Genomic DNA, 21,030 nt, shown 5'->3' on the forward strand with positions numbered 1-21,030 from the left:
TGGTCCCTCAGTTTCCAGGTAGAGTTCTCGCTACTTTAATAAATGTCTGAAGATGCACCTGCTACTGATATATTGTTATTAGAAATCCAGCGAGCTTAGCTTTTAATGGAAAGGTGATGCATAAAGAGCTCAAGGCAATAAGCGACTGGATGCTTTTGATGTCTGGACTGCTAGTATATATTGGATAATTGTGCTGTTGTTTATGGGATAGAGCAGCATCAAATTCTTGAACTATTGAGCTACTAGTATTGTCTTTCTTTTGAGTTGGCCATTAATCATCAGATGTTGATACTGCAACCTTTGCCATGATTTCAAGCTTTGTTCCATCTATCAGAAATCTACAATCCAGATACTGCTGCCATTCATGTATCAAAAGGCTGGAGCCTCTTGAATTCTTCTGATACTTCTTTCTCCTTGTTCCAATCCATCTTCTCAGTATCTTATCAAGGCTATCTTCATGTAAGGTCATATCTTTTTTGCCAGTTGGTACAGCTCTTAAACCTCTTTGCCCGTTGGAAGGCAAAAAGGTTCATTTTGTTAATCAAACTCAAGTGGATGTTCATTTTCTTACTTAATGGGATATGCAATTATATCCAGCAGGTGCAATGCATATGAGAAGGCATATAATCATGGTTGTGCATGCAATTTACATGTGAAAAACAAGGATTACTGCAATTGAGAAATAATAGGGATATCGTGAGAATTAAATAAGAGAGCAAATGGAGAGTCTAATGCTGGCTTATCATTATCCTCCATGCTTCCCTACATAGCACCTGTCAAGTTCTATTGTTTCCTATGGGAAAGGATTTTATCATCAAGGATTTTATTCATGGATCCGTACTCTGACTGTCTTGATGAACCAGGCTTGGCCCTAATAATTCGATCCCGGCGATCCGGTCCATGGATATTCTTTTGATATTCCTGTTATCGCGAGTTGTCGCCTGTACGAAGGGGCCTAATGGGCTACCAAGGCTTCCGTTGGGCCATTCTCGCGAAGCGCATTAATCAACGGACTGTCTCCAATCCGAGATCAATCTTCCGTCAAATGAACGACGGCTATGACCGATTCGCCGCAAACGCAAGCTCCCGCTGATGACCAATGTCCCCTTCCAGCCGACGGTCGAGATTCTTCCATGCGTACCCCCACCACCGGAGATCCACCGCATAAAGATCGGTTGCACGTCACACACCCCATATTTATCCAATCACAAGCCGCCAAGTCATCAGGCGGGGTAGTCTCCTAACTCCCCACACACGTGCGCGCTATGGTCGTAGATGCTCGAATCGTGGCGAATTATCCTCCATCCATCCTATACCATAAATCGTAACCTCTTTCCGTACAATTACGCTGTTGAAATCGCTCACCACCGATAAACCAACCGCAACGTCAGTGGGCCCCAGAAAGAAATTGGCGAAGCCACATACAAGGTTCCTTCTTAGACTCAATGGATAAGTTATTTTAATATTTGTTTCTAGATTTCCATTATGTATTTTTTCACACTTGTTCTTCACACCCGCAGTTGCGGCGGTGCATAGTCTCAGGCGATTAAAAGGGGAGAGTCGGACTGGGAGTCGGAAACCGCTGTAGAATGTAGAGGTTAACAAGTCCGTTTCCCTTCCTCTCCCCCATCGTCGAGCGATTCCTCCCTTTTTCTCTTCTACTCTCTCTCGACTCTATAATAGGTTCCTCTCTTTCTTTATCCCCATCCCTGATTCAAAGACATCTCCCCTCCTCCCGTTTCGAAGCCACCGATCGTGCTCGATCAAAACCCTAATTCATCTCTTCGCGACCTCCGTCGCCTCTCCTCGCTCTCGATTCGGGGAATCGGTGGAGGGTTCTGGGGGAATTCGTAGATTCCGGCCAGAGTTAGGGTTTTCGGCTTTCTTGATTTGAATTGGTGAGGTTTTCTTGGTTGGGGGGCTAGGGTTTGGGAAAGGATCCATGGCGGCAGAGGGGGAGGAGGTGGAGTACGAGAGCGATCCCGAGGATGCGCCGCTGCCATCGATGCGGCGGAGGGAGGCGAGCGACGACGAGGACGGGGAGGGGTCAGACGGGGGAGGCAAGACGACGAGGAGGGATCCTAGGGCGGGGATTGGATCTGATGGCGAGTCGGACGGTCAGGGCGGAGCCCAGGTGTACGAAGATGATGAGGAATTCGAGGCGGAGCAAGATGACGAGGAATTAGAGGCGGGGGAAGAAGTGGAGGAAGAACTCGAAGAAGAAGGAGCGGAACTTGAGGAGAGTGCTGGTGAAGAGGGTGGGCATCATGGTTCTGTAGGGAAGGCTGAAAGCCCTGCCGAGGGGCGGCCGCCGGTGGAACCCGCCGGCGATGGCTGGAGATCTGGTGGGGAACCAGTGGAATATCGGGGCAAGAATCAAGTGGAAGAGGAGGAAAAGAAGGAGAACGAGCCGTACGCTGTGCCGACTGCCGGGGCTTTCTACATGCATGACGATCGCTTCCAGGAAAATGGCCGGGGTCGCCACAGGTGCTGTTCTTTGTCCTTTGGCCTTGAGTTTGATAAAATGCCTCCTTGCTACTGATGTCTGAAGTATATGTTCTTCGACCCTATATTTCGTTGTAGCAAGTTAATTGCTTCCGTCCTGTTTATAGAATAAGGAAAGAAACGGACGTCGACTCTTTTAAAATTTATAATCATTTCTTTTTTAGGTTTGATTTTGTTGATCATGGCCACATAGAATATTATTGTATGGTGGATATGCTTGTGCAAGAAATATTTTTCATTCTACACCTGGTATATGTTTCATCAATTCTGTTGTAGAATTTGGATTTTGAAGATTAAATTGCGAAAACTTAGAAAACATCACAGTATCCACCAAAATTTCACGTGTGGTTTTATCAGATTCAATTTTACATGTTGTTCTTTTCCTCAAGAAAATTCCATGAAATCCATAGAAATCCCCACTACCGCTTTTCCAATGTGAATAATTGCTGTAAGATCACATAAATCTTACCATAAAAACCACAATAGGGGCTTTAATCATAAACATCTGCTTCTTAGAGTACTGCTACAGATGACTGCTCCATTCAGCACTCAAATTCTTGTCCTATCAGGCTGTTGGAGATTGGTGTGATATATAGGATATGGGGGTAGGTGGTGTCAGAGGTATGAATGATGCAGTAATGTTTAGAATTTTCCTTTCTCAAAATGAATTGAGAGCTTTGATTATATACTCTGTGATGCCAAAATATAGGTTTACTTAGCTCATGCCTTGTAGCTTTGAAATTCTTTAATCATCTTTACCTGTAGTGTTTTTTTTTTCTTGATAATTTCTTTGTGGACTTGCTTAGTGACTGTAAATATTGTTCTGGTGCTAAGAATTTTAAGAACAAACGAGATTTTATTGTGATGTCAGTTCCTTTTTTCACTTTATTTCGCAGATTCACTAGTTCAGTTCACTAAACATACTCTTATTACCTCAATTTCATTCGTAGAAAAGTGTAAAACTTTGAGTTACAGTTATGTGTAGTATCTCGAGTCAGGTGGCAGTGTATTGCTGGGTTGGTGTTGGTTGGTGGCTGCATCATAGCCTAGTTGTGTTTGTAGCGCAATTGTTTCATGTCATAGTTTTATTGGCAAGGGTTGTTTTGTAGCAGCATGTTGCTTCCTTGACATTCTTCTGCTCAGTTTGTTTGTGGTTGTTGAAGTAGCATTAGCTGCTTGATTTGTGGTGGCGGTACTTGTTCCAGTTCTTGTATTTTCTTAGATTACAAACTGATGCCTTTGTTTTGGTTGTGGTAATGAAACTGATTCTGTCTGCTTAGCTTTTTGTATCATAGCTCTTTCTGCATTTCTCTCTCTCTCTCTCTCTAGGCGATGTTTATTGTCATTGTATCTCAAACAAAGTGCAATCCTGATAGTATTCTGCAAGGATGAGTGTCTTTAGGTTTCTTTCTTTTTTCTTTTTCCTCGTTTGCTATGTGAAAATTGATTCAGCAACTTATGTCCCATAGAAGGATGAAACTGGTCTAGCTAGTTTTACTATGACAGTTTGATATGTTGTTGCCTTGATATGTAAATGTTTCTGCATTTGCTGCATTTTCCAGTGATTTATATTTTTAGCTTACATAATAACATTACTTGCCTCATATTTTGATTTAAAGTTTTGCATTCTATCCCTGCGATAATCAGATTTTTCTTTGATCATTACATCCAGGCGTATGTTTGGTGGGCGGAAATTGTGGGACCCAAAAGATGACCATGCCTGGGTGCATGATAGGTTTGAAGAGATGAACTTGCAAGATGCACATTATGATGAGGTCAGGTCTTTTTTTTTGGAGCGTCTATCATTCTGTTTTCATTTTATCCTTCCTTCATGTCGTCAATGCAATTCATTGTATCATGTTATGTTGAACTCACATGCAATTTTCTAAGTGGTGCATTTATATTACAGGAAAGGAGAAGATCCAGAGGTCGATTTAGAGGCCGTGGTAGTGGCAAAAGATGGGGTAATGATCGTGGTTATGCTCGAGGTAGCAAATCTCGTGCTTACTGTGGCGATGGTGGCAACCAAAGCCGTGCTTCAAAGTCTGTGAGAGGGAGAGGGCCAAGACGCTATGAACCTCTTCCAAAACACAACAGCGAGATCCCTGCAACTCAAAACAAGCAGTAAGTAGTGAATCCTTCCCCTTCGTTCTGCAACAAATGCCATTTCCCCTTTTCTATATTGTGCTTATTGTGATGTTCAATTTTACTTGGCATTTTCAGCTCTGTAAAACCTCAAGAACCAACAGCCAATGCATATGCAGGGAGACCCTCTTCGCAAACTTCAAATGTGCAACTGGAACCAGTAGTTCCTAGGAAGCAAGTTTTTCCTTCGAGTTTAAGTTCTGCTTCTCCTCCATTTTACCCCTCTGGGTCATCCAATCAAGATGTCTCCATGACTCAGAAAAGCAATGCACAAATTGGAAGTGCCAATAAGACACTGTCATCTTCGATGCAGATGGAGGATAATTTTTCAGCTTCACAATCTGGTTCGTTGTCGAGAGGCAAAATGATTGTTGATTCCCTAGCTCATGATAGGTTATGTGCTGATGATTCTCTTCGTCGAGGTGCTGGAAAAGTGATGGCTAGTTCTCCATTGCAGTCTTCTGGCTTTTCTTTATCGTCGACCAATGCTGGTCAATCTTCAAATTCCAGGGTTCAGGGGAGGGGTGTAAGCATCGGTGGACTGCCAAACAATCAATCTGCCCCGTCACTTGATCGAGCTGCAAGAGTTCCTGCTCAAATCCAGCCCCCGATAGTTCAACAGAGACCAGTTCAAACTCCAAATCAATCTGCATTACGAACTTCCACTCAGCAGTTGGGTCAACGGCCTGGCAGTGGAAATCAAGCTTCCTCTTCATCTCAACCTCAATCAACAAATTCGTCTGAAGTTGGAGAAACTGATTCACCTCCTGGATCAAGTAAATCCAAGACGGCATTGACTGGAAGGGGGAAAACTAGCAGTCAAGGAACTGGAAGGGGCTCTATTCTGTACAACGGAGCTCAGGTTATTGGAGCAACTGGGACTATGGGCCTTGCACATGGGGACCAGGGCTTTCCTCGAACTCCAGCACTGTTGCCAGGTTCATTCCATTTCTTTTTCTTCATTCTGAGTTGCATGAGGAATTCTCTACCACATTAGACAATCTCACTAGCCCTTAGGTTGCACAGAAAGTGTTGTAGAGAGCTTACCCCCTTCGAGTAGCATTGGCTGCTAATTGGCCCGTGCCTTGCTCATTATGTTTTTCATATGGTCTTCTGCTTAATTTATAAGATTTCTTTCCTATTATAGTAAAAAAGAAAAAAAGCATTAAAAATTTCTGTTGAATTTTGTAGCATTCACATTGCCTTTTTTTCTTAAAAAAATACACAGTTATGCAATTTGGTGGTCAACATAATGCTGGTCTTGGGGTTCCTACTGTTGGTATGGCTCTGCCAGGATACGTGGCTCAACCGCAGCTTGGTTTTGGGAATTCTGAAATGACTTGGTAAAGTAAATATGCACATTGCTTGTCATGTTCAACTAGGCTGAATAACGGTCATTTATTTCTACTGCCTCAGTGAATGTTTGAACTTCTTTTTATATGTATATGTGCGTGTGTGTGTGTGTGTGTGTGTGTGTTTTGCATTTTAATTGCATTTTCCTGAACAGCCATTCCAGATCTTAGAAGTGGATGTCAGTTAGGTATGTTGTTGAAATTGTCCCCAAGCTGCCATTTGATTCATTTGCTGCTGTGATGCATGAACATCGTAAAGCTTATCGTTCCATTCTATCCTTGTCATCTCATTCTGTTACTACTTCTGATCCCACTTCGTTCCATGTTGAGAACCTGTTGTGTGCTGGTTCTGTGCTGGAGATTGCTTTTTGGGACTTGATCAAATTGAATGTTTGTGATTGTTTTTTTGAATGACTTTTTCTCACGTGTTTTAACTGCTATTATATTCTTTATCTCAGCTATTTTGGATCCATTAATTAATTGTCACTTGCTCATATTTCAAATGACTAGATAGGGTCTGGTAGGCTGGTAGTGTATGTTTTCTGTATTTCACAATCTATTAGTTACTTGAGACTGGCATTTGTTTCTGCACCCCCCCCCCCTCCTCCTCCTCCTCCTCCTCCTCCTCCTCCTCCTCCTCCTCCAACAATCTGTATGAAAGATAAATTATGGAAAGAAATATGCTGCAGACTGATTTTGAGATATATCTGATTCTTCGCATTTCTTTTCATTAATTCATTGCTGACTGAATTTTTGTTCTTGAATTTGGATATTAGGGTGCCGGTATTAGCTGGTGCTGCTGGAGCTTTAGGGACATCATATTGCTCGCCCTATATAGCACTTGATGGTAGTTATATTGCCCGTCCTTCAGGACCGGCATCTTCATCAGTTTCTTCCAGGCAAGTGTCTCTGGCAATATTTGGTCTCTGCAGAGGCATCCTTTCCTCTTCTTATATCTGCTTATCATTTCTTCGGAGACTTTCAACTACTTTTTGGTAATTTATTGCTACTTATACATGAAAGGAGATAAAACCTAGTTTTGCGTTCTTAGGAATGTTGGTTTGGGCGGTAATATATTCAACTGTGTCCAGGATTCCAAGGTGATTCGAGTGCTGAACAGGATAGGCACATTTGAAGTAATCATGATATAAGATGTCTGATTTTATGGATCTGAAGCTTTAAGCCTGAGATCTTTGTCTTGCCAGGCAGAGTCTATAAGGAGCATAATACAATAGAAGGAAAAGTGGGCTAGAGTTTTATTACAGGAGTTACTGAGACTGTTATAAGTTTCTTATAAGATCAATGAAGAATCCACAGGATAATGTAGTAGAAACTTGATATGATAGAGATTTCTTTTAATGTTTTGTTTTTTTTTGGGGGGGGTGGGGGAGGTGGGGTACAAGGGCCCATAGATTGGGGGTTACATATCCAGCTATATCTTTTGACAAAGTGGATGCAATTCTAAACATCCCTTAGTGGATGCATCACTCCAAACATCCCTTATCCAGATGGAAACTGCACTGTTCATGCAAAGAGGACCTTACCAGGTCTACATTCTGTCTTACCGGCACATTAGCTCGGCCCATGAGCTTGCCTGTTATTGCAGTAAATTTCATGCTCAAAGTTCAAATAGTGACATTGGGCAACCCAAGAACTAACCTGCCTCACATCAGGTGGAGGTCAACCAACTCTTGTGATGGGCTATTGGTGGCTAAAGGACTAGTAATTTAATTATAACTTTACAATATTTTCCCTTCAGTACAGTTAAGAACATTCATCTAGATTCTGGAGGATCTGTCAACCTGTCTTGAAGATACATGGAAGAGAAAGATAATTTTTTTTCTTCCTTTTTCTGTTTCCCAGCCTAAAACATGTCTGTATAATAATGAGATCGCAAGGGGTTTGACATTGATGCCTATTTGAATTTCTAACTCCTAGATTATTTCCAAAAAAGTACGTTAATTTGATTCCTGAGAACTTTCTTTCACACCTTTCTGTTAATAAAAGTGAAGAAACAGAAATACCAGTCTCTTGTGGTTGGACTTGTGGCAGAAATAACACATCTAAGACTTTTTTTTTATTAGAGGGACTAGCTGCCTTTAGTCCAAGGCAATCTTGGTATGTCATTAGTATTTTTGTAAGTTTTGGATTCTTTATTTTATCATTATCAATTGATGTTTGTCCTGACTTACAATATAAGTGATGTACATAATGGCTAAGGTATCAGGAAAAAAAAAGGTCAGGGCTTAAGAGGTGCTAGAAGTGTGGATCTTAATCTTTTGCTTTTTTGTTAAATTTGGCACACTTTGACATACCATTGATGATCTTAAACTCATATCTGAGAACTAACTTTTGTTATCTGATAATATTATGACTGGTATCACACTTTTTGCTTGACAATGACTTCATGTTCAGTTGCTTGTTGCTTGCTCATTTTTTGTTCTTTTTTCACGTGTCTAACAAGTTATACGTATAGTTTATTCCCCTCTCTTGCACTTATCTATTTATACAATAAAAATAAAAGTATCTACTATGATATTATTGCCAGTTTATTGTAGAACAGTGAATTGCTTCTTCTTTTCTTCATCTTCTTCTCCTCTCTCTCATTCTCTCTTCCTTTGGGGAGGGCAGGGGTGCTGGAAGGATTTACTTCTTTTTAATGCTTGGATGGTGTAGGTTTTATTATATCGTATATGGTGTAAATATGATGAAATATGGTCTCATAGAGCATTTCGGATGCTGATGCCATCCGAGTGATGCATTTGCAGATTTTACTTAAATATCCTCCTCCTGTGGTGCTTTCTATGAAATCTTGAATAACTTATCACTGATTTGCTATGCTGCAGGGAAACTAGTGCAACTAAATCTTCTAGTTCCTGGAAACCGCCACAGAGACCTGGTAAAGTATTTTCTAATGCCTTTTTTGATATTATTATTACACTCGCAAAATGGTTGGTCACAAAATCTATTTTTACAAAAAAAATTCTATCCTTTTATTATATTCTGAATTTGTTCTTATCTATTTTGCAGAGATTGTGAATGATGAATTTGGGCAACACCAGAACAAGCCTCGTAGGTAAGTGAAAATATAAAGCTGATCTCAATATGAGCACTTTTTAATGGTCACATATATTCTGGTAGCTGCACTGTTGCTTTCTGAATGTATTACAAAGTTTTTTATATGTATAAAATATATTTTATTTATTTATTTTTATATTTATGTTTTAGCAGATATTCAGAGATGAACTTTGGCCAGTGAAGTACATCCGTAAGATCGTGTTCGAATAAGCACCTTAAGGTTAGTAACCTAGATACCTATTCCTGCAAGATGCTTTGATTCATCCTTTTTTGTTGTTGTCTCAGCTATATTTGTGTTCATTCATGCAGGCCCATTTGCTAGCCCTCTGTGATTTTCAGTTTCTTATCTGGAGCACTTTGGGCTGCCTAGTGTCCCAAAATATGCTAGGTTTGTGTTCTTTTGGCATTTGTCTATCATAATTATATATTTCTTTTTATCATGTAACATCAGTTCTGATATTCAGTATTGGAAATCGAAAAGTAAAAAAAAAACTTAGTAGAATAGAGGTATTTCCATGCAATAATGCTATGAATGGCACCATCTTTGTATCTTGTGGCTCTGATCATTGTTTAATCCATTGCCACTTGGAATATAATAAAGCTGTTTATTGATGGTGTTACACATGTGCTCTGTTCTAGCATGGTACTATTGGCTAGTTTTTCTTTTAGTGCCTCTTTATTGATTGATAACCTTTGAAGAAGCATCATGTATCTAGGTTTCTGTTTTCTTTTCTACTTTGCAATGTTTTATCTATGTACATTTTAGTTTGAAATTTGAAGTCAAGAATTGTGCTGTCATAATAGTTTCATGGTGTTAATGCTTTTATATGAATTGCCATATATTGTATTGTGTATAGCATTTCAGAGTGTAATGCAGATGGCTATGGAAATAACCTTTATGCTAATCTTGTACAATAGTAGGGTCTAAGGCATGGTCTGCCGTACCGGTCGGTACGGGCCGGTACCGGCCGGTGCATACCGGTACCGGACCCTACCGGTACGGTACAGCTACATATTTCGGTACCGAACCGTACCGGCCCGTACCGACGCGGTACCGGCCTGTACCGACTCGGTACCGGCCCGTACCGACGCGGTACCGGCCCGTACCGAACCGGTACCGGCTCGAACTGACCAGTCCGTACCGGCTCCAATTTTTTTTGGTTTTTAGCCCCATCGGTACAGTACCGGTTCGGCACCGTACCGGTACCGATGCCCACCGGTACGTCGGTATTGTCGGTACCGCGTACCTTGGTCTAAGGTTTGTTGTGCCAGTACCGGAGCCTGTACCGGTTGCCCGGGGGCATGGGTCGGTATGTCGCCGTGTCGTGCCAGCCCAATACCCACACAATAGAGGCGAGGGAGCGGGAGAACGAGAGAGAGAGGGGGAATGAGGGAGAGGGAAAGAAAGGAAGAGAGAGGCCGGCTGGGGCCGGCCGACAGAAGCCAGGGAGCCTTCGCACGAAGGAGGCGGAGCTGGAGAGACATGGAGGTGGGGCTCCACCTCCGATCCTCTGTTTCGTTTGAAATAGGGGCTCAGAGGGGGCCCTTTTATTTTTGCGGATTTTAAGCTGAAGTCGACAAATCCATTGCTGACTTATTTTTTTTTATTTAGTAGTTCTTTCTTGGAACTCAAATGATCCTTTCATTAAGGTGGGATCTCTCTCGCATGCAAATTTTTCTATCGGAAAATCCTCGAAAATGTTTTTTTGGACCAAAAAACATTCTCCCGTAATCATTGCTTTTAGGCCAAATCTGTACGAAGAAGCACTGCAATGTGACTTCTTTGAGGCGAGGGCATTTGTTTCTTCAGACGTGGGTGCTAATGGGCCTTCTACTTCGCCAACTACAAGATTGAGATCTCTTTCATTTAAAAAAAAAAGTGAAGTTAGCAATGGGTTTGCCGATTTCAACTTAAAATCCGCAAAAATAAAAGGCCCCCCTTTGGGCCCCTGTTTTGAACGAAACAGAGGACCGGAGTGGAGCCCCGCCTCCGCGTCTCCTCGGCCTCTCTCTGCTGGCCCCGGCCAACCTCTCTTCCTTCCTCTCCCTCTCCCTCCCTTCCCCCCTTCTCTTTTCTTTTTTTTCCTTCTCCTCCTCTGGCGACGACATCTCGGTTTCAATGCCGGAACTGTCCCGGTTCGCCGCCGGTACGGCTCGGGATGCTCTAAATCGGACGGTTCGGGACAGTTCCGTAGACGTTGGTAGGGTCCATTGGTACGTTGGATTGTATACTGACCATATTAAATACATGTTAGACACAAATACTTGTTGTATGGAGTTATTATAGATGTTGGACACTTATTTCAAGTGTCCTATTTTTCAAGTTTAAAAGGGGCTTTGGATGCTTGGATATGCCTGAGGTACTTCTTGGATGAGTTTTTTTTAATGGTTGATTTGATGATTAATCTTCATTGTGCACGTGGGTTGGGTTAGGTTCCAACTTCGAACTGTGCTGACCTTGTTTGATTCTCAACATTTGGATTTAGAACTAAAGCATTTAAATTTGGAACCTGAATGAAGGAACCAATCAAGATCAGTTTGGTTCAGATTGGTTCTGAGGTTATCAAAAATAAAGAATGCTTTCAGCAATAAAAATTTCTTCATTCTATTTTAGAACCCATTTATTACTGGTAGTAGTCTAACAAATAATCTATTGAATAGTTGAACAGCATCTTTTTGAGCAAAATCTATTGACAACATCATACAATTAGAGAAACAAATAAAAGAACTATAAATTCTGGATAATCTATTGAACAGTTGAACAGCATCTTTTTGAGCAAAATCTATTTGACAACATCATACAATTAGAGAAACGAAAAAAGAACTGTAAATTCTGGATATGTTCTGACAACAAGAAAAATGAATGCCCTATTAAACAATCAAAAAAATTCACATAAATCATTGACCTTTAACATAAAATGGTGCAGCGGTATATATTTTTTAATCATAATTATATTATGATATATTATAGATCAGTTTGGTTCAGGTTAAATTAGGTAACTTAGCCCCATTGGACTTGGGCCAACAATCCAATCGAACTTCAAGAACGACAAATGGAACCAAATGTTCTATGTTCAATCCCGAACCACTGACCAAATGAGGTTAGTTCGATTCAGTTCTTAGATTGGTTTGAAACCATGTGTACCAGTATTTTAGAGTTTGTGATGTTGATGTTATTGTATGAATTGTGGACCATGGTTTATAGATTTAAGTGACGTTGAAGTTATTGAGTTTTTGTGCATGTTGATGTTGTTTTATGGAGTATTTCACTATATATTATTATAACATTTTATGACTATTTATTTCTGTATCCCAACCATATTGCATTTTATTTTATTTTATTTTCTAAAAGATATGTTGGTGTATCTGCATCGTCTTGTAGCATTTATTATATCGTGCCTGTGCTTCAGAGGTACAATATTCTATTTTCTTTAATGAGATAGCATTTGTCTATGTAATATATGCAACATTGACAATGCAATGAGTCATGATAGGAAGTAAAGAAATACAAGTATAAGGGTGAGGAACTTCATATAAGGCGATCAAAGATGAGGTTTCTTAAGCGCTATGTTGCAAGTCATTTTTTTGCAATGGGTTAATGCATTCAACAATAGTGTCTGTTTTACCTAAGCTCCCATTTTGTGGTTTATGGAGAAAGAATGGTGAAAAGAATGGTTAGATATGCGATAATATGCTTGGAACTGGATGACCTGTATTGAACAGTTTTGAGGTTCGGGTCATGGGTCACTTGTTCAACCGTGGTTCACCCTAGTTCAACCATAACCCTTACCTAGTCGGCTTCTCTTAATCCTTCTACTCGTAAGCCTTGTTCTCAATTCCAACAAGCATCTCCATTCTCATCACTAGATCTCATTCCCCTCCTTCCACCTCCTTGACCTAAACCGTTTAGTTCCACCATCTACTACCACTTGCTTGACGATCCTCAAGCCCTGCCACCTCGATCTCTTTTCGGCCCATCCTGGTTGCCACCTGCTGCCCCAATCACACTTCTTGTCTACCGTCTTGGCATCTGGCATCTTGACCTCCGAATCCAACCCCAGTATACAGTGACATCACCTCACTGCCCTTGAGCTCGGCCTCTGCCATCTTGTAGTCCCACCATCCCCTTGCTTCTTCGACCACCTTCTGACTTTGTCTTGGCTTTCAATCCCACCACCTCAAACACTTCGACAGTGTCTCAGCGTTATAGCCCACCACCTCAACCGCGTTCTCAATGCCTCAGTCCAAGCGGAGAGGGATAGGGACCTTCATGCCTCACCCAAGATTGCGGAAGGCATTGCAGTTTTTTCTCTTTTCTTTACTCAATCAACGGAGGTGCTGACACTTGGCTGGTTGAACTGCTAGGTGCAGTGGTTCAAGCGGCTTTTAGGAATTGCAGGTTTTTCTTTGACCCAATCCACTTTGGCTGGCGGGTCAGGGATTGGATAGGTTGAGCTGGTTGACCCCTTTGGGTCTTGAAAAACTGCTATCTGATGTTGAAGCTGGATTTTGATTCATCCAGAGGGTGATTTCAGGTCTATCATTGGAGAGTATATAAACCCTTTCCTAACAAGTGACTCATAATGGAAGTTGGGGTACACCTGCAAGCAGGTCTGCTTGTGGTTTGAATCTAAATGAGATCATATGTAGGACTTTGATAATAACATAGGTGTTATAGATTTAACAAGGAATATGCTTGATCAGTTAATTTTAACTGACCTGCAATTTGGTTATTGTGGGGATTATAACATAACTGTGAACACTATGAGTGAATAAATTGCTTATTGGCTGACAGCAGTTGCACAGAAGTTGAAATTAACATGAATTTTGATGATAATAGTTGAGAGAGCTGTTCATTTTCTCTAGAAAAGCACTCTGAACTTTCTTCTAAGTGGGCATAAAATTTTTTGACTCTTTATAATATGAAGTCATCTCTGAATATTGCATTCCAAGCCGTGCCCTGATCTTTTTGGCTTGTATTTGGTCGCAGATAACAGCCTCCATGTGTTCAACTGGGTTCAATTCATAGTACTGTTACACCACCCAGAAGAATAGAAGCAGCATGGGAAGATTTAACATGATCTTGTAATATATGTATTGTTTGCCGATGAGTAGATAGTGTTGATGGGATTATGGTTGTGTGAAGAAAATGAGTTGAGGAGAGATGTGGTGGCTGGATCATTTTAACAAGGTAAGGATGGGAACAGTGAGCAGTCTATCTTAGTAAATTAATAGTTAGGTATGTTATTATTTGTTTGGGAATAGATTGTGATAAAAAACTATATTAGACTCTCATGTCATCTAAAATGCAACTCTTGGAATAAAAACTGGTACAAATGGTCTTTTGGGTTGGCATAACACCAACTTAGTGATTATGTTAATGTTCATAAGTAATTGTTTTGGTTTTGTCAAAACATATATCTTGGGCATAAAGCACAAGCTTCAAGATAGGGCTAGGAGTACTTAAGTGCTGCTATATGATGGCTGTCTTCACGGTGCATCAGCTGGACCTGGTGCAGTAGCAGTCTAGTCATTGCTGTCCCTCATATTTGTAATTGTCAAGGTGCTAAGAAACTGGTTGACCATTTTCATGAGACCTATGTGTTGAATATAACATCTAACATCTGGACGTGGCTCAGTACTATACAACTGAACTATAGGGGTTTATAAGGAGCAAGGGGTATCATAAAATCATATTACGATAAATCTGATTTCTTGCAAGTTAACAAGGGGCATATGCTGCATATTTTTACCTGTAGGCATTCCAAGTATAGCAAATCCCAGCAAGAACTTTAGCAAACTCAAGGCCAAGTAGATGCTCTGGTACTTTGTAAGAAAGACTTGGGGAATGCGTGAAATGATCTATTTGCTGATAATGGTTCAAGAGAGTACTGAGATTAGTGGTCATGTATGCCTTAGCACTAATAATTATAAAAAAATGATATTAATATGTTATGAACCATCCTTATAGAATGTAGTGACATACATGCTAACGATATTTAAATTTCTATATGCTAGAAAGATAGAATAGGTTGTTCAGGCGAGGTGATGCAGTTTTAGGATTGGTTCCAAAACATGTTGGGCCCAAAGCAAAACTTAACTAATGAAATATTTGTTTCAATCTAACATTGTTTGTTCTTCTATTGATGGCTCATGATCTTTTATCAGGTGTCACTGAGAACTCCCATAAAGAGGTGAATGCATGGCATGTACTCAATCAAGGACTTTCCTATTATGTCATTAAGGCTTAAATGGATACTAATCATGTCCATAGTATTCTAACCTAGCAAGGTGATAGTCCAATGGAATGCCCATTGTTTTAGAAATGGAAGCGGTTTGAGGGCACTGAGGTTATTGCATAAGGAACTCAGCCTGTTTAAATCTGGACTATATATGCAGCTGCCTGGACACATGCTGATTGATTATGCAGTCCATATGTGACCCACTGCATAAAGGGACAGCATATGGCTTGTGCTGTCTAGTCCAGGAACACATCTTGAGTTCTCGGTTGGGCACAGCTGATCCAATGCGTGGCTGTGCACTCTCAATGTTGGAAGTGTGGAAGTGAGACAATGATCAAAAAGTATCCTAACTCTGTTTCTTCTGGTTCTTTGTTGCACATTATTATGCAAAATGTTAAGGAAACCATCAAACAAAGTTGCAACTCTGACAGGAAAAAGAGAAGGGCGTCCTCCAACGTTGTTCATCATTGTTTACATCGGTGTTGGTCAATGGTACTGGTGACACCGCCGCTGCATTGCACTCATCCTCCTCCCAAAGTGGAAGGTGCAATGTTAGGATTCTTTTGTCAGATGTGAACAGTTGTATGGGCTCCCTTGTGCTGGGAATGTATCCTTTGATATCTACATGAGAGCGAGCTACCACTCCAGATTCTGTGCAATGGTATTTTTGTGGCTTCTTCGTATTCTTCATTGTCCTCTCTGAAGAAACCATAATCCATTCTGGTTAGAGTGTATCATTGAAACTTTAGTTTTTGAGAACTCATGACATTCTAAAGAAGGAGATTGCTGGCATTTGGTATGGTAGTTGAGAGGATGGAATTGGAAAAGGAAAGGGTAAAGGCTATGAGGCAGAATGAAAAGCAAAGAAACGAGTCAAGGAAGCATTTTTGAGATGCTTCACAATCCATGCCTTCCATGTATTGAATGCGTGCAGCCACACGAATTGGATCAGCTGTGTGTGGCTGCGATCTCAAAATGTCTGTAGTGTAGGAGTTGCTTCTCCATATGGGCCCTATAAACCGAAATTTAAAACATTGGTAATGTTAGAATTAGTTGACGATACTAGTTCCTTCGATATTTATACAAAGCCCCATATACTCGACTAGGGAAGGGAATCAGGTCTACCATCTAGAAACTACATTGATCTTCTTTTATATATGCAAATACAACCTCATGTGGTGCAACAGCTGCGTTATAGGGAATGTTACATAAGTTCATCTTTTATTATTTGGGCTCTTCTGTAAATTCTGGAAAAAGTTGTTAGTATGTTTATTCAAGTTTTAACATGTTGGCCTGCAAGTCTCCTGATATATATGTATGTATGCCTAAATGTTGGACTGCACACTTTATGCTAACTCATGGAAAAGGGATTAACGATGTTAAAATCAATGATAGGCTATCCAAATTGAAGATTCAAACCATCGAACATCATTTGCACTACAAAAAATGCCGTGAAACCAAAATGATTTCTTTTTGGTCTTTAATGTATACATCAAGTTGGTACAAAAATGAATGGTATTAATTGTATTAGTATGGTAAAATACACGATATGGCATATAGATTGAAGATCCACTTCATGGATCATAATCTATACATCTTAAAACATGAGTAGCTTTAAATTTGCTAGATTTTAATGATTAGATCATAGTAAAATATAGGATCGTGCTAGTAAAACTGTCCATTTTAATGCCTACATCATGATTGGATTAGAAACCAACAACATGTAAAAATTTCGGTTTCTAGGCTTTTTTGTTGTAGTGAGATCATGTTCAAGGGTTTGGATCTTGAATTATATTTTGAATCGTCGAGTCCTTTTTCAAGAAGTTAACCACTCTCTCTCTCTCCCTCCCTCCCTCCCTCCCCTCCTCCCTTCTCTCTTCTCTAGATATGGATTTTCAGAAAATGGAAATAATGAAAACAGTGAACTTGTAGAGCAAATAATGGATATATAGATTCCTATGCAGAGGTTGGTCTGCGCATATGGAATATGTGTATGATGGTTAATGCTCAGAACTACTGGTGTTGGCAGACTGATGGTATGCTGTGATATACACTCGTGAAGTGTGGGCACAGCATGGTTCATGTGGGTAATGGAATGGCAAGGTTAAGCATTGCTGTTGTGAGCCTCGTGTTGTCTGCCTGCTTGTAAACCTTTGCTTGCAGACTGCCTGATGCCGAGAAACATTATTTTGTGGCATACATTGATATGGTGATAATGTATAATTCGTGAGTGCGAGTAGTGTTCATAAGTCAATCACATGTAGTTTCTGTTTGCTGCTCATTTTTCGCTTCTTATTTTCAACTAGTCATGGTTCAAGTCACTGTCAGGAGTGTTTATTGGGTTAATTTTTTATTGATGTAATTGTTCATGAATGCTGTATGAGAGGTGAAATTGGTCAGTGGTTCAATTTGATTGTGATGATAATCTAACAAAGTGGTGGCTTTTGAGGAACTGTCAATATTGTAATACTCCATTGAAAGCTGACTCGATTTGTGGAAGCAAAGCAAATGGCATAACATAATGATTGAGGAAGCTGTAGATCAATCTAAAACGGCATATAATAACCCATGCTTGTGATACAATATATTTGGTGGATATAGTTGTAGCTTAATGGAATTGGGTATGCCTTCATTTTTCACTCAACTTTGGCTAGATTAGCTGTTTTGGTGAATTGGAGTACAAGTTGTGAAGGGATATGATGGAAGTCTTTAATCCTTGGATCATATTTTTTTATTCCATATTAATTCATGTTTTGTACTGCATACTGTAGTAAGACCAACGTTCCCAATGGGCACTTTGTTCTTGTAGAGGTGGGTTTACCTTTATTATGATGATAGAATTGATTGTATGGAAGAACCTGCTTACAGTGAGGTCCTAGAATGGAACTTTGAAGCAACTTTGGTAGTAATCCTAGCCCTCCAGGATTGCTGTCTTGGGATCCACCGACATCAAAAATTTAAGTGAAATGGGTGACTTTAAGGGTGTTATTTCCGTACTCTGATTCATCGTTGAGGGCATTTCCTTATTACCTTGCATTCTAAACAAGATTGACCTCTAGCTATTTTCTGTAGCTCTTTTATTTTTACTTAATGGTAAATGTATTTACACTTGTACTAAGCTATAGGTTTTGAATTAGTCAGTATGTCTTTATTTCCACTCAGATAATTTAGCTTTTGGGTCCCTAAGAGTTGAAATGTGTATACATTCTTCTACAAATCTGCAGAGATCTACTTATACATATTGTCATCTTTCTGATCTATTGTTCTGAATGATTAACCTTTTTTAAAAAAATAAAATAAAAATAACAATGAGTGCTGGCAAGTACCAACTCTTGTGCGAGCCTGGTTCTTGAGGTGTTTTAGTTACTGCACTTCATAAGATTTTAAAACCTGGCTGCATTTTTGAATAACTTTGATGGCCAGAGGTGGTAGTTTTGCGAAGCTCTCACTGTGTATTATTGTGTTGACTTTGCAGTTATATAACGCCTGTTATTGCTTGTTGCTGTGTGAGAAGAACATTACGCAGCAGGGTGGGTGGCACTCTTGTTTGCACCGTGGTAGGGATTTTTGGAGTAATACTGTGTGAAAAGCTCAATATTATGTAGTTGAACTAACATTGAGTTTTTGAATTATGAATTTGCAGGTATTGTTGAAGTTGTTGATAGAAGCTTGAGAGAAATGTGACGAGCTTCTGTTAGGAGTGAAGAAAAGGGTTGAAAAACAAATTGCAGTGGTTGTTAGGTTTACTTTGTACTATGTTTTGCCGTGAAGTGTTGTCGGGTAGAAGTGCTTGTCGTAGGAGCTGATGCATCTTTGTTAATCTGGATGTACACTTGGTAATATGACTGGTAGCTATGTTATTACAATGTTCTAGCCGGATTCTTCCGTTTAGACGTCGTAGCCCCGCTTGAGACATGGTGTCTGGGGTTCGTCGTCATTTTCTGTTGCCTGTTGACGGTCTGATGATTTGGGTGGGTGGCTCCATTTTGCGTGTGCTCCAGCTGGAGTGTGTCGGACGGGTTATTACATTAAAGAAACAAAGGTAATACATGCTTGCTTCCAATTGGCCGCCCGAAAGTCATAGATCCTTGTGTGGCCTCTGGTTGCGTAAGCGTGACGCATATTCCTTATTTTATCGTCAGTCCGCCAGCTTGTTGGCAGAAATCTAAAGTCCTCGCGTGGTGCTGGCTCTGTACGTAATGGAAGCTGCACCCCGCGGTGGAGGGATATAAGGGTACGTGGGATTATTAATTTCATATGCACGGCATGGATTTGGTGGACCTGGTTGAAAGTCGAGAGAGTAAAGCTCCTTACCGGGCGCCCGTAGAATGCCTGGAGGTACCCAGTGTTCCGGCTGTTCAGTATGGTACGATTATATTTCAACTTTCCCCAGTTAGAGCGCACGGTAGGGATTTGCTGGTGAATCTTGGTGGGTGTTTCTTCGTGTCTGGGCGAGCATGAAGCTCCGAAGAGCTGGAATCGTGGCGACATGCTTCGCTAAATTAGAAGTAAAAGAATTATTACGCGCGGATGTGATGCTAATGCAAGGAAATATATAACTTAGAAATTTGATGATTCATTTAATAAATCGTATCCGTTTTCGGATGTGACTTGGAAAGCAAAATGCTTCATTAAGGCCTCCTCCTGATTAGCTCCATTGTCATCTATTCTTCGCTCGAGAACTCCACGAGTTCAGGTAAGTTCTTCCCCCAAATTTTCCCCTCATTCTGCTGTGCCTCTCCCCGCCGCCTCTTTTTTTTTCTTCCCCAATTTTTTTACGCTTATTTCGTCGTAATCTCCTATTTTCTTGTTTTGTAAACCGAAAATCATGAAAAGATTTCTCGAGACCAACCTATTGGTCGCACGAGGGTGGCAATGGTTGTGGTTAGGTATAGGTTTGACCAAATTAGAGAATGAAGCTTGGCACCTACTTGAGTGGACCTGCACTCGCATGACATCAGGTCCAGACCTCTTAAACCATACTCAGAGACACTCAGACCTCATGATTTAACCTGTGTAATTCCAAATCAGTTTTGAAGTGGAATTAAACCAGTAGTGCACCACATGATCTAACCTAGCCTCTGCAATAATCTCCCAAGATTTCGATCCCGACTAATTTTCTCCGGGATTTCTAGGTTACAAACTTGGATTCTTTCCTAGACCAGCCCAACTATTTCCGCCTCCCCTATTCTCGCATCCTGATCTCCTTTGAGAAAACGTGGAAAAAAGGGGGGGAAAAATGATTCAGGCCAAAGCTTTGCCTCGTACATGGCATATCTATGGATCTGAGTCGATGTTGGATAGAAACATAGCTTGAACTTAGCGTAACAGACAAAAAGAGAGGATCAAAACAGGGGAAAGAGGGATCAAAAAATAAAAGAAGAAAGAAAAGAAAAGATGATCCCATAAACACAAATGACGGTAACTACAGAGATTTGGATTATTCTCTTTCTTTCTCTTGTTCATGGTAGGATATCGGGATTCAGATGATCCAGCACAGCGACAACCTTGCATTAATGCATGGGCCAAAAAGGCCACATGAAACAGCCGAGTGCCATCTCCTCTCTTTTGTTAGCTATCGCGAACATGCGACCCACACGAGCATAACGTAATTGAAAGTTTCACAGGAACCATCATGTCTTACTTAAGACTACTCTGTACGGAGATGATATAGTAATTAAAATTTAGTTAAACCAAGAAGGTTAGAC

At 40.5% G+C, this 21,030-nt stretch overlaps 1 protein-coding gene across 7 annotated transcripts; it reads left to right on the forward strand.

Annotated features, from left to right (window-relative positions):
* The first annotated feature begins 1,447 nt into the window (after positions 1–1,447).
* On the forward strand, positions 1,448–19,195 carry LOC103720805 (protein MLN51 homolog). Of its 7 annotated transcripts, none has more exons than XM_088705132.1 (13): positions 1,466–2,487; positions 4,178–4,280; positions 4,415–4,629; positions 4,729–5,588; positions 5,879–5,993; positions 6,779–6,901; positions 8,849–8,901; positions 9,033–9,078; positions 9,234–9,300; positions 9,390–9,468; positions 14,071–14,271; positions 18,798–18,879; positions 18,966–19,195. In XM_088705132.1, exons 1-9 carry the CDS (start codon positions 1,943–1,945, stop codon positions 9,259–9,261), a joined length of 2,088 nt encoding a protein of 695 aa, XP_088561258.1. In that variant the 5' UTR covers positions 1,466–1,942; the 3' UTR covers positions 9,262–9,300; positions 9,390–9,468; positions 14,071–14,271; positions 18,798–18,879; positions 18,966–19,195. The 7 variants fall into 7 exon arrangements, with proteins under 7 accessions (XP_088561257.1, XP_088561258.1, XP_088561260.1 ...); XM_088705134.1 differs by having other exon boundaries at positions 18,798–18,852; XM_088705131.1 differs by lacking the exon at positions 14,071–14,271 and having other exon boundaries at positions 1,448–2,487.
* The last annotated feature ends 1,835 nt before the right edge of the window (positions 19,196–21,030 follow it).

The sequence above is a fragment of the Phoenix dactylifera genome, chromosome 9 (genome assembly GCF_051530095.1).
Source record: "Phoenix dactylifera cultivar Ajwa chromosome 9, Ajwa_hap1_PhDact_Kaust_v1.1, whole genome shotgun sequence".
Lineage (NCBI taxonomy): Eukaryota > Viridiplantae > Streptophyta > Magnoliopsida > Arecales > Arecaceae > Phoenix > Phoenix dactylifera.

What these genes read in the sequence shown, in the direction of transcription:
- LOC103720805 (XM_088705128.1), top strand. Translation starts at nt 1,943, where the DNA reads ATGGCGGCAGAGGGGGAGGAGGTGGAGTACGAGAGCGATCCCGAGGAT. An exon ending in AATGGCCGGGGTCGCCACAG is followed by an intron (nt 2,488 to 4,177) that starts GTGCTGTTCTTT and finishes CATTACATCCAG; the next exon opens with GCGTATGTTTGGTGGGCGGA. An exon ending in AACTCCAGCACTGTTGCCAG is followed by an intron (nt 5,589 to 5,878) that starts GTTCATTCCATT and finishes AAAAATACACAG; the next exon opens with TTATGCAATTTGGTGGTCAA.